Genomic DNA, 12,984 nt, shown 5'->3' on the forward strand with positions numbered 1-12,984 from the left:
GGTGCTAACCGAGTCTACTGTGTAAACATCCGTCGACTGTTTTATTGTCCTAATGAAGCAACATATTATCTCCCGAATATCATCAATTCAATGTCCTATTTGACTTGTGCCACGCGATGCACTTCTGATCGCAAGTGAGCGCGATAGGATTGAGATTTATCAGCAGTGATTGCGAATATTTAGCAGCTTGCTCAAATGGGTCCCTCAGAGTAAAGAAACTTAACCCGAAACGGTCCAGATTGCGATAGATACAGATATAACACCAGTATTCCACTGCTAAAAATCATTTTTCTCTTTTTTGTGAATTGATACTTGCCACGGTAATGACTCGTTTTAAAGAAACATGTTAAAGCTGTTTCGAGAACACAATGTTGCCGTCTCTTCAAAGTAAGTTATTTATTTGGGAAGTCGTCCCCGTTTAAAAAGAGTAACACGCAAAACGTCTTTTCTCAGGGTGTACGGGTTGTCAATACCCGTTCGCTTTTAATAATTTCTGAAATAATGCGCGAGTACTGCCTGCTGCACACAGACTAAGGCAACTACGTGATTATCGCTTCCTTTTGTTTGCGTACTTGCAGTAAGTCCAACATATTCGATAACATGATAGCCATGATGGAGAAGTACGCAAGCAACCTGGAGAGTCTGGTGCAAGAGCGCACCAGGCAACTCCTCGAAGAGAAGAAAAAGACTGAACGCCTCCTCCACCGCATGCTGCCGAGGTATTTTTCGTGCTGTATATTACATAGCTCAAGTGCTTACAAATTGGCCGATATCAGACCATGCTTTAACTTGCTCGCTACAAAGCTTTTTACGCCTCGCTAAAATATAACATTAATAATGTTATCAGTACACGCCATTAAAATATGTTTGGAGAGAACAATGGGTGCACCGTACAGAAGTCAGCGCGTTAAGAATGGCATGAAAAGAACTACACCAACACACCACTTATGATAGACAGGTCTGAGAGGCTCCGCAGAAGTGTCGGTAAGAACACACAACCTATAACAAATTACATAGAGTACATGTATTTGACTTACACAACGGAAATGATCTTTATGTTTTGCATTACGGTGAGTAAAATTATCAGTTCTGGAACCACCGATGGTGAATACAAAAATTGAAAAAATGCAAACTTCCTGATGTCATACTCTCTTTAGAAGCGTTTTTTTAGTAATGAGTAAAAAGTAAATGAAGAGGTTCTTGTGACCCCTTTTTAGCGACGGCGAACCCTTTCCACTTTGTTATTGCAAAATATGAAATGAAGAAACTGAAATAATAAATAGACATTTATACATGCCTACATTGGTGAGTCCGAAGCTTAGGGTTTGGGCAGAGCGACCACATAGTCTCTACGCATGCTTTCAATGTAATCACCTCAGTATCGATCGCAAATGTCAGTGTCTTCAGAAAAAAAAATGTTGGAGCACTTTCAAAGTTTTACATGCAGTTTAATTGATTGATATGTGGGGTTTAACGTCCCAAAACCACCATTTGATTATGAGAGACGCCGTAGTGGAGGGCTCCGGAAATTTTGACCACCTGGGGTTCTTTAACGTGCACCCAAATCTGAGTACACGGGCCTACAACATTTCCGCCTCCATCGGAAATGCAGCCGCCACAGCCGGGATGCGAACCCGTGACCTGCGGGTCAGCAGCCGAGTACCTTAGCCACCAGACCACCGTGGCGGGGCTTGCATGCAGTTTATCTCATATGGTCATGCACATAGTAGTACCGCAAACATAAGCAATCGCTACGAGCCCCTTATGTGAAGTTCCTGTTCGAGTCACCGTATATTTGTGTAGCACTTACGACAATCGAGCAACGGTGGTAAGCATCCTTGTCGTTTTCACTACATGAACATCGTGATTGTGGTGCACGTGGAATCGCCGAGACGAATTATTCATCTTCATGCACAAGCACTCTATTTCCAAAATAAGCGATGAATAATAAGACGAAATGCACTTCCTTGGCATTAGGCCAAGCTAAATTATGTCTCTAGGCAAGGTCGATATTAGTTTTTAAATCAGCTTCCAGGCGCTTCAAGTATTTTCGGAAGGCTGCCAATAAATCCTAACAACGCATAGGTCACATATGTGTGCGTTCAGGAAATGACGAAAAATAAGCTAGCATTTATTTATTTATTTGACCGTCAGGGTCTTCACATTACAACATCGTCTTCAAACCCACCACGTGACAAAGATATCTAGTTAGGAACCGCCCTGAATTATTAATTATGCATCATCTGGTTAGGCAAAGTACTTTGACCAGTAATATTTATTTATTTATTTTATTTATTTATTCACAATACTGTAAGCCCTGTCGGGCTGCTACAGAGTGGGAACTACATCATACAATGACAATTCTAATTTACCAACAAAAGATTCAACTGTGTCTACATTCTCAAAGAAATCGGCGGCAAGACAGTTCCAGTCGACAATCGTTCTGACAAGAAAAGTGTTTTTAAATGTGTCAATTCTCGGTGTGTAGGGCATAATTACGTGTGGGTGATTGGTCTTGATGAGACTCTTCCTGGGGGACGCAAATAGAGAGAAGGGTTTAAATTGAGCTTATTGTTGAAAAAGCTGATATAAAAACTTTAGTCGAGTGATTTTTCGACGAATGGCAAGTTGAGGAAGTTTAACCTCAGTGAGTAGGGTTGTTATTGACTGCCTCCTCTCATAAACGAAAAAAATAAATCGCGCTGCTAGCCTCTGAACACGCTCCAGTTTATATATTTGATATTGGTGATGCGGGTCCCAGATCATACTAGCGTATTCTAAGGTAGGCCGAACAATAGTTTTGTACGCCTGAAGTTTAACCTCAGGAGGAGCACCTCTTAATTTACGTCTCAGTAGTCCAAGTTTCCGCTGCGCTGATCCGCAGATATTGTCAATATGTGCATTCCAATTTAGTGTATCTGTAATTGTCATACCAAGATATTTAATTTGGGTGGATCTTTTGATTTGGTTAGTATTCACTGTATAGTCAAACATTAAAGGCGTTTTCTTGTTTGAGACTGTCATGCAGGCAGACTTCTTAGGGTTGATTTCCATATCCCATTTTGCACACCAATTGTGAATAATATTTAAGGCATCATTTAAACAAGTTTGGTCAGAGACAGTCTTGACGCGTGTAAACAAAATACAATCGTCGGCAAACAATCGCACTTCAATGTTGGGATGTACACCACTTGCAATGTCATTAATGTACAGCAGAAACAAAATTGGGCCTAAAACCGACCCTTGCGGCACACCAGAAGGAATGGGCAAAAAAAGATGAATGTTCGCCGGCTATTTCCACAAAATGTTGACGATTCGTCAGGTAAGCTTGAATCCACCTAATTATTTGTAAATTAACACCGTAACCATGTAATTTATTTAGAAGTTTCGCATGACATACCCTGTCGAAAGTCTTTGATAAATCTAATGAAATAACATCTATTTGTTCTTTCGAATTCATAGCTGCAGCAAAGTGATGAATGGTTTCAAATAACTGTGTCACAGTTGAAAGGCGTCGGCGAAAACCATGTTGTTTGTTGTAAAAGAGGTTGTTATTTTCAAAGTACGCAACAAGATGTTTACCAATTATATGCTCTAAAAGTTTACACACTGTACATGTAATGGAAATGGGGCGATAGTTTTCAACCATCAGCTTGTCTCCAACCTTGGGCACAGGCACAACCCTTGCTAGCAGCCAATCACTCGGTACAACACCAGTTTCCAATGAGGAGGCAAAAATTTTGACTAAAAATAATGCAACCCATTCGCAATAGCGCTTTAAAAACTCGTTCGGTATTTTATCAGGCCCTGAAGACTTCTTGACATCTAATTTTAAAAGCAATTCAATTACACCTTCCTTAGAGATAACAATGTCATCTTCACAATGGCTACCATGTTCTTGACTTATCGAGGCCATGTCCGTCGGGCTAGTATATGTACTGTTAAAGAAATTGTTAAAAGCTTCAGCAACTGAAACTGGATCACTGCAAATGTTTCCATTTAAAATTACACTGGTTGTAGCCGGCTTTGACCCAACCAAGTATCTCCAGAACTTCTGAGGTAAATTTTTCAAATAATCAGCCAACGTTGTTGAAACAAAATGCTTTTGAGCAGTTTTTAACTCCTTCCGTACGTAGGTACTAAGCGTAGCGATGGCAACGGGGTTTCTCGGTCTTTTTTGTCGTGTCCGGCGCAGTCGTCGTTTCAAATGAATTATATGTCGATTAACCCACGGGTTTCTTTTTTGTAAGCATTTCTTTCTTTTCGGCACAAAACGAGATAAGCTTTCACTCACAGTAAGTGTAAAGTATTCCCAAAGTTCATGAACGTTATTTCCTCTGGGCATCTTATCAAGAGCAGTTTCTAGTAGATCAAGAATGGATGTGTCATCAGCGCGTTTGAAGTTGTAAACCTTCACGATCGGATTCTTTACTACGCCCTTATTCGCAATTTGAACCGTGGCCACGACAATCTTATGGTCAGAGATTCCTTCCTCAATTTCGACTGTGTAATGAAGCGTTTCCTCTGACAAAAATACGAGGTCCAGCAAACTCTGGCACTGTCTTTGCATTCGCGTGGGGCTGTCAACTACCTGAATAAGACTGTGTGTTGCCATAGTTTCCAATATGCATTCCGCGTGAGGCTTCTCTAAGGGCCCAGGAATGCGCGCCTCCCAATCTATTCCAGCCAAGTTGAAATCCCCAACCATTATTATCCGGCTTTTGGTACTAGTTAGGGCTGTTAAGTGATCATATATTTTTTGAATGAATTCGACCGGGCTTCCCGGGGGTCTATAAATAACGCCAATTATTGCAGCTATTTCGTCAAGAAATATCTTGCACCAAACACTTTCGTGGTCATCTAAAAGGGGTAACTGCTCATACTTGATGAAACCTTTGATCAGCAATGCCACACCACCCCCTCTCGTTGCCATATCTTTACAGATTACGCTGTATGAACCGGGAAATACTTCGTCATTCGTAATCTCTTCGTTTAACCATGTCTCAGTTATGGCAATTAAATGTGGATCATGCTGTAACGATACGCACTCCAGTTCTTCAAGCTTGTTTACGACACTTTGGGCTTTTATGTTTAGTAGCTTAATTCCATTGCTCGCCTGCTGTCAGTCCCGATCCCGCGAAGCAGTTCCATTATTACTGCGAATTCTGGCCCGAGCATTCGACTGCTTGTCTCACGTGTACATTGTACCATTAATATCGAGCTTGTCGTGAACAAGCTTGACTTTCGCTCCCTCTTTCTTGTCTTTTTGGGCTGATTGCCAAAGTAACCTCCGTTTTTCAAGAGTTTCCTTTGAGTAATCATGGGATATACTGATCTCTGGTCCTTTCAATTTTTTACACTGGTTTATTATCGCAATTTTTTCGTTGTAGTCATATAGCCTCATGATAATAGGTCTGTCTTTATCGGCCTTTTTTCGCCCAAGTCTATGGATTCGCTCTACGGACGACACAGTGACACCAAGACGTTTAGTGAATACGCTTTTTAGCACCTTATACTGCATATCTTCTCGCGTTTCGTTCTCCGCTTCCGGAATACCGAATACAATCAAATTGTTCTGTCGGGCTTTATCTTCCATTGTAGTTATTCTTTGCTGTTGGTACTGGATAGTTCGCTCTAGGTTGCCGACGGTTTCTTTGAGGCCAAGGAGCCTCCCACAGTGGTGCGCCAGAGATTGAATTTTGCCCTCAATATTAGCAAGCCTGGCCTCCATTTGATTTTGGTTGTCTAAAATTTTTTGAAGGAGTTCCTGAGTGCTTGGGCCCGGATTTGTTTCAACATCAACATAAAGTAACACTTCTAGATACGACCACAAAGAGCACAGAATTTCACAACACCTCAGTTGGAGCGGCAGCACAACAAGAAAAATGCAGTTAGAACGATAACTTGTTTTTGAGTAATAACTAACCTCCAAAGAGAGCCATGCGTGCGTGAGCGACATGGTCGCGAGCGTACTGCCGCCCACACTGAAATCCGGCGGGCTCGGCGACGGCTTTATATCCACGCTGCGGCTGGCTTCCGGCGTTGTCCCACTAGGCTGGTCCCGCTGGGTGGTCCAAGTGACGTTATATGCTTGCAGACACGGCAGATCCGGATAAGTTGGTAGTTCCAAGCTTGATAACGTTTGGTCGACGATAAGCGGAATCAACTGCAAAGAGAGCCATGCGTGCGTGAGCGACATGGTCGCGAGCGTACTGCCGCCCCCACTGAAGTCCGGCGGGCTCGGCGACGGCTTTATATCCACGCTGCGGCTGGCTTCCGGCGTTGTCCCACTAGAGTGGTCCCACTGGGTGTTCCAAGTGACGTCATATGCTTGCAGACATGGTAGATCCGGAAAAGTTGGTAGTTCCAAGCTTGATAACGTTTGGTCGACGATAAGCGGCATCAACTGCAAAGAGAGCCATGCGTGCATGAGCGATATGGTCGTGAGCGTACTGCCGCCCCCACTGAAGTCCGGCGGGCTCGGCGACGGCTTTATATCCACGCTGCGGCTGGCTTCCGGCATTGTCCCACTAGGCTGGTCCCACTGGGTGTTTCAGGTGACGTCATATGCTTGCAGACACGGCAGATCCGGAAAAGTTGGTAGTTCCAAGCTTGATAACGTTTGGTCGACGATAAGCGGCATCAACTGCAAAGAGAGCCATGCGTGCGTTAGCGACATGATCGCGAGCGTACTGCCGCCCCCACTGAAGTCCGGCGTGCTCGGCGACGGCTTTATATCCACGCTGCGGCTGGTTTCCGGCGTTGTCCGACTAGGCTGGTCCCACTGGGTGTTCCAAGTGACGTCATATGCTTGCAGACACGGCAGATCAGGAAAAGTTGGTAGTTCCAAGCTTGATAACGTTGGGTTGACGATAAGCGGCATCAACTGCAAAGAGAGCCATGCTTGCGTGAGCGACATGGTCGCGAGCGTACTGCCGCAATTATGGCATCTACAGCGCACTTTTGGTGTCAAAACTGAAGTAGCAGTGAAGCTGCTGACCTTCTCTGTCTCCTCTCCTTCAGCGTCATTTGACACTAAACAGGCTGGTTTCACTAGACTTTCAGGGGATTGTTAGCAGCCCCCATTGTACTAATAATATCTCGGGTATAGTGTTCCAAAACCTTGATGTAATTATGCGTGACTCAGAAGAGGAGGGCTCCACATATTCTGACCGTTGGGTATTCTTCAATGCGAATGAAATCTCACAGTATACGGGCGTCTAGCGTTTCGCTTCCAATGAGCTGCCGCCGCGACCGGGATGGAACCAGAAACCTTCGGGTGCTGAGCACTTTGACCACTGCACCACAGCGGCGGGAAATCACCCCACTTGTGCAATTTTAAATATTACGCAATATATTTTGTTGAAAGCCGTGAAATTCTTGCGTGTCACTATTAGCAATCCTCCAACTGTGATGACATATGTGACCACATAGCGCTCTACGTCTACATTATAGTTTGCCCTCACTTTTTTTCTTAATAGTGTAATGCCCTAACTTTTTTCTTTGTACAAGCGGAGCGAGTAAGCATGGCTCCGATTTCTGAGCTCACGTTAAGTAGAAAAAAGCCACAAGTAGAAGCTTGCGCTTTCGAAAATTTATATATCCCCCCTTCCACTTGTTAGAGCGCCAAGAGACAGATTTAGTTGAGGGCACACCGTGTTTGAGGGTCCGCAACGGCTCAGCGGGTGGAAGCCTCGGTTGGAAATGACTGGCAGGCTACCTACGTCTACAGAGCTGCTGTGAGCGCTCAACTAAATCTGCCTAATCTATTAGGCCTAACAAATGGCTCCGATCTTTGTTAGGTCTTATTAATAAAGCTGTCATCGCCACTGATACCTTAGAGTTTTCTAAATAAACACTATACGGGACTCTGGCTCTTGTGTATATGGGTGCTGCAATGCACGGTGCTTCGGTGAGCATAGGGAGGGTGAGTAGCACACGGATTTGTCTGATCTTCGTACTTCTGGCTCCATATGTTTTCGTGCAGCTTTAAGCTGTCTTTTCACGAAACAAAATCAGGAAATGCTCATTACTTACGCTTAACCACGTTGTTGTTTAAGGCGTAGTATTTCAAACGAGGTCACGAAGTTCAAAAGGGTTTGTTCTTTCCTTCTAGACAAAACCTAAACACAGTAATAAAAGAAGCCACAAGTGGGATTCGCCGCCCGCAAGTATGAAGATTAGTCAAATCCATGTACTACCCATTATTACCATGGTCTCCGAAAGACGGCAGTGCCAGAGTCCTGTCAAGTTGATATTAGGAAACTCTATCACAGAATGGTCCTGATAATCTACCAACTTTAATATACATAACTGCTGAGCTTGTGGTGCAATCTATTGCGGAGACGTTAAAAAATGCTAAAGATTGTGCAAAGTTGCGCAAGGCTTGGAACAGTGAAACTTGATAATTGAGAAGTCTAATCTGGTTGCTTCTAGGTAGTTGCTAAGCTTTAGTGAGGTGGTGTTTGGTTGTCTCTCGGTTGTGTCTCCGTGCAGCGAGATTTTGTTTATACCACAAACAGTCACTGGCTCAACGCGGATGCCCCATCTCCAGAAACAAGAACTCGCGCTGAAGCCAAACGGTAATATCTGCCGTAAATATACGGACGCATCGTTATTCGCGAGGGGCTACAATGGCTTGGCAGTCATGAAGCCACTAATGCTTTTTATCATTCCTAGTGTTCTCTCGTTGTACGTGCCGCTGAAGCATTCCGCACAGATGATTCAAAAAAACTTGAATGTGCAGCCTGCGGGGTTTATCACTTGATTAACCTCTAAGGTTTATAATGTTTTGCTAATTACTGGTTACGGCTCTTTAGGAACATTATTTGGTGTTTGCCGGCCATTTGTTGCCATTTTGTTTTTGGTTGACCTACGGTGAGTAGTAGTAACTTTTAATAGTTTGTGTCAAAAATACATTCCCGTCTGTTTTTTTTTACTTTTTTGCAAGAGCCTGTCCTTAGGCATATTTATAGGATCTTTAAAACGTAAAAATGTAAATTTTCTTTGTGTATAAAGTGTAATAATTATTTATGGTAGAGTCCACGAATGCAATGGTCGAGGCGGGGTGGCCAGCCAGGCCGGAACACTTGTTGCAAGGAGTCGGTGAAGATGCCTTAGTTGCATACATGTGCATCTTCACCAGAAGTGTATGGCAGTCACATCGCAGATTGAGGAGTCGCAAGTGAGCATAATATATACGTTTTTGACCAGAGTACTTTGTACACACCGATCTTTTTACAACCGGCGCGAAAAGCTTACCTGTTATAAACCCCTGATAAGTTCACTTGTGCAATGTTCCACATTGTCTTCTTCCTCAGGTCAGTAGCAGAACAACTGAAGCGAGGCGAGCGAGTGGAGGCCGAGAGCTTTGACAGTGTGACGATCTATTTCAGCGACATCGTCGGATTCACAGCACTCTCGGCAGTGTCATCGCCACTGCAGGTGGGTAACTTGCGAAGGCGGTCGATGAAATTTATCACTTAGCCTTCCACGCCGAGTTCTTGGGGTGCAGGTGCACTCGTGTGGATTTACTTCAATGAAAGGGTCTCGTGGCATGCGTTATGTAACAATGATTAAGCTCTCTGAAATCGTACACCTCCCATCGAGCATATTGTTAAAGCCAATAACCTGTAAAGCTTTCACCTAAATGTGATTGGAAAACTACGTTATTGCTATATAATTGCAAAACAGCTTCTGGTAATTCTGTTGTGGCATGGTATCCACTCATCTGTGGCCAAGAATGTTGCAGTTACTACTCTTTTCCGTCCGGGTCATCCTTTGTGTTGGGCGATTTGCTGTGACACACACAAACACACACACACACACACACACACACACCACACACACATGTATATATATATATATATATATATATATATATATATATATATATATATATATATATATATATATATATATATATATATACTGCTACGGTATGAGCTGAGCTGTAGTCTGTGCCGGGTAGGTAAAAGAGGAAGACGACGTTGCCAGGTGCGGCCTGAGGACTCCATCTTTACCGCGACTGCCGAACTGCATCCTCACCCTGTAAATAAATCCACATCCTTTAATTCAACCGTAACAGTTTTGTGGTGGCGGTGCTGGGTAACCAACCAAGCAACATGACGCTTCAAGCGCCTGATCTACAACGAAGCCGCCGCCTTGGTGGACTGCTCCCGTTACCACTGGCAGCTGAGATGTCTCTCGGCGAAGAAGGAAACCGGATCCCCGCAGCTGCAGACCTTCTACCAGTCCCAGCAGCACCGCTAGTGCCAGGTTCGCGTGCGGTTGGTCCCTGGTTGCGTCAGGATCTGATAGTGCCTTGCACATTCAGTGGCGAATCTGGCGAGGACGTGGACGCCTGGCTCACACACTTTAAACGGGTGAGCAAATACTACCAGTGGGACGCGGCGACCCAACTGACCAATGTAGTATTTTTCTTAACGGACACAGCACTCGTGTGGTACGAGAACCACGAAGATGCCCTCACGACATGAGATCGCTTCGTTTCTGAAATAAGAGCGTGTTTCGGAGACTCCGTAGCTAAGAGAAAGCAGGCCGAACAAACGTTACTGCAGAGAGCTCAGATCGCAGGAGAGACGTACACGACCTATGTCTAGGCAATCTTGAAGCTCTGCAAGATTTTCAGCCCTTGTATGTCAGAGGAAGACAATGTTGGCCACCTGTTGAAGGGCATTGCAGAGGACGTGTATCAGTTCCTCATCAGCAAAGACAGCATTGCTACGGTAACCGACGTCATAAACCACTGTCGCACATTCGAGACACTGAAGATGCGACGTATCACCCCTAAGTTCGGTCGCCTACCAAATGTAACCACCGTGGCAAGTGTTGACGAATACACGCCGCTTGATCTCGCGTCGACAATATGCCAGATTGTTCGAGAAGAGCTCACTCGACACGCTCGCCTGACGCCTTACGAAGCTACACCCGCACCGCCTTCGTCTCGCCCTCCTATGTCGATTGCTGCAGCAGGCATCGATGACTGGAACTACAGGCCACCCTCACCACCGAGGTCACAGCGCAATAACTACCCGCTGCCGAGGTACGAAGACCGCTTCAGTTACCCCCATCAGCCAGCCAACACCTATTACGACCCGAAGGAAGATGCACCTGTACCACCACCACGTCGGCGCAATGCCTTCCAGGAGTACAATGCATACCACCAAGCCCCTGTGTGATACCGTTGCCCTATTGCCGGGCGTATAGCTCGGTTCTGTCGACGACAGAGAGAGCCACCATCCCGATATCATTCCCCATCAGAGTTTCCGCCAGCGGGCACTGGTCACAAGAACGGTCATTGGCCCGCCTATTCTAGGAGTACCTCACGGCGGGGAAATCACCGTGGCAGTTCTCCTGCTTCTGACCGTAGTTTGACGCCTCAATCTGGCCGACTGCATCGTTCCCCTTCGCCGGGACGACGCCTGTCATCACCGCCGCCGCCGGGAAACTAGCCAGCGCGACCGATGGAGGTGAGATCGCACAACAGGATTTGCCTCAGATGCCTCCGCCAGTTATAATGTCGAAGAACAAGATACGTGTGGAAATAGATGGCTTTTGTACAAGTGCTTTGGTGGACACTGGTGCTACGATATCAGTTATGGGTCTTTCTTTCAAAAGTCGCATTGGCCGCAAAGTTATGTTTTCTTGGGGCGAATTAACAAGGTTTAATGGTGTTGGTGGGGAAGTACTCCATCCTGTCGCAGTTTGTGCCGTCAATGTCTTATTGGCAGGAAAGGTGTTAACCAACAGAGTTTCTTGTGCTGCAACGTTGTACCCACGATGTGATTCTCGGTCCTGACTTTCTCCAAGGATGTGGCGCTTTCGTCGATTGTGGAAGCGGTGAACTTTCCGTCAGCGGTGACATTGTTCCTGCCCTCGTCGATGAGGCGCCGCAGGCCGCGAAGGATGCTCTGATTGTTTCCGACGAGCTGACAGTGCCGCCATGGTCAATGAGGTCAGTTGCGTTGTTCGCCTCAGAATCTGCCACATCTTTTGACGCCATCGTTGAACCTGCCATCGTTTATTGTGCAAAGAAAGGCATACTCGTCTTTCGTTGTTTGGTATCTGTAGATGAAGGAGCAACCTTTCTGTGGGCACTGAACTGTTCGCCAATGCCGGTTGTGCTCCCTCGAGGAATGAAGCTTGGCGTCTTCGACGATTCCACTGAAGGTTCTGTAGCGGTCGTTGACAACGATGAAAGCGAGAAAGGTACAGTCTCTGGCAAGTGCAGTTGCTCTTACGAGTCGCAGATCCTAGGCATGATTAGCGCCACTTTGCGGTCACACGAGCAGCGGATGTTACGCCATCTGTTGAGGCGACATGCTTCTGTGTTTGACTTTTGCCAAGAGGAGAAGCCACTACCTTTACCGTGTTCTTGTGCTCACCATCTGATTGACACCAGCACTGCCCATCCGATCCGACAAAAGCCTTACCGAGTGTCGTCATCAGAAAGAAAAGTTATTGCCGGCCAGGTTCAGGAAATGCTGAAGAAGGGTGTCATTGAAGAGTCGTGTAGCCCGTGGGCAGCACCAGTCATCTTGGTTAAGAAGAAGGATGGTGCCTGGCGGTTCTACGTTGATTACAGAAGACTTAACGCCGTGACCAAAAACGATGTATATCCGCTGCCTAGGATTGACGATGTTATTGACTGCTTACACTCGGCCTCGTACTTTTCTTCACTATACCGACAATCAGGATATTGGCAGATACTTATGCACCCTTCAGACAAGGATAAGACCGTATTCGTGACGCCTGATGAACTGTACGAATTCAATGTGATGCCGTTTGGGCTTTGCAACGCGCCTCCCACTTTTGAAAAATTTATGGACTCTGTCCTTTGTGGTCTTAAATGGGAGGTGTGCTTATGCTACCGGGAAGACGTCGTCTTGTTTGGGCGTACCTTTAAGAGCACAACGTCCATTTAAGCCTTGTTTTAAACTGTGTCGGTAAGGCTGGCTTGAT

At 45.5% G+C, this 12,984-nt stretch overlaps 1 protein-coding gene across 1 annotated transcript in view; it reads left to right on the top strand.

Moving 5' to 3' along the window:
* Positions 1 to 12,984, top strand: part of LOC119185209 (guanylate cyclase 32E-like) — a 150,475-nt gene that overhangs the window by 113,220 nt on the left and 24,271 nt on the right. The window contains exons 17-18 of the mRNA XM_075870105.1: positions 579 to 719; positions 9,321 to 9,444. Coding sequence (XP_075726220.1) covers positions 579 to 719; positions 9,321 to 9,444 — 265 coding nt within the window. The remainder of the gene's footprint in view (positions 1 to 578; positions 720 to 9,320; positions 9,445 to 12,984) is intronic.

Source organism: Rhipicephalus microplus, chromosome 7, assembly GCF_043290135.1.
Source record: "Rhipicephalus microplus isolate Deutch F79 chromosome 7, USDA_Rmic, whole genome shotgun sequence".
Classification (NCBI taxonomy): Eukaryota; Metazoa; Arthropoda; class Arachnida; order Ixodida; family Ixodidae; genus Rhipicephalus; species Rhipicephalus microplus.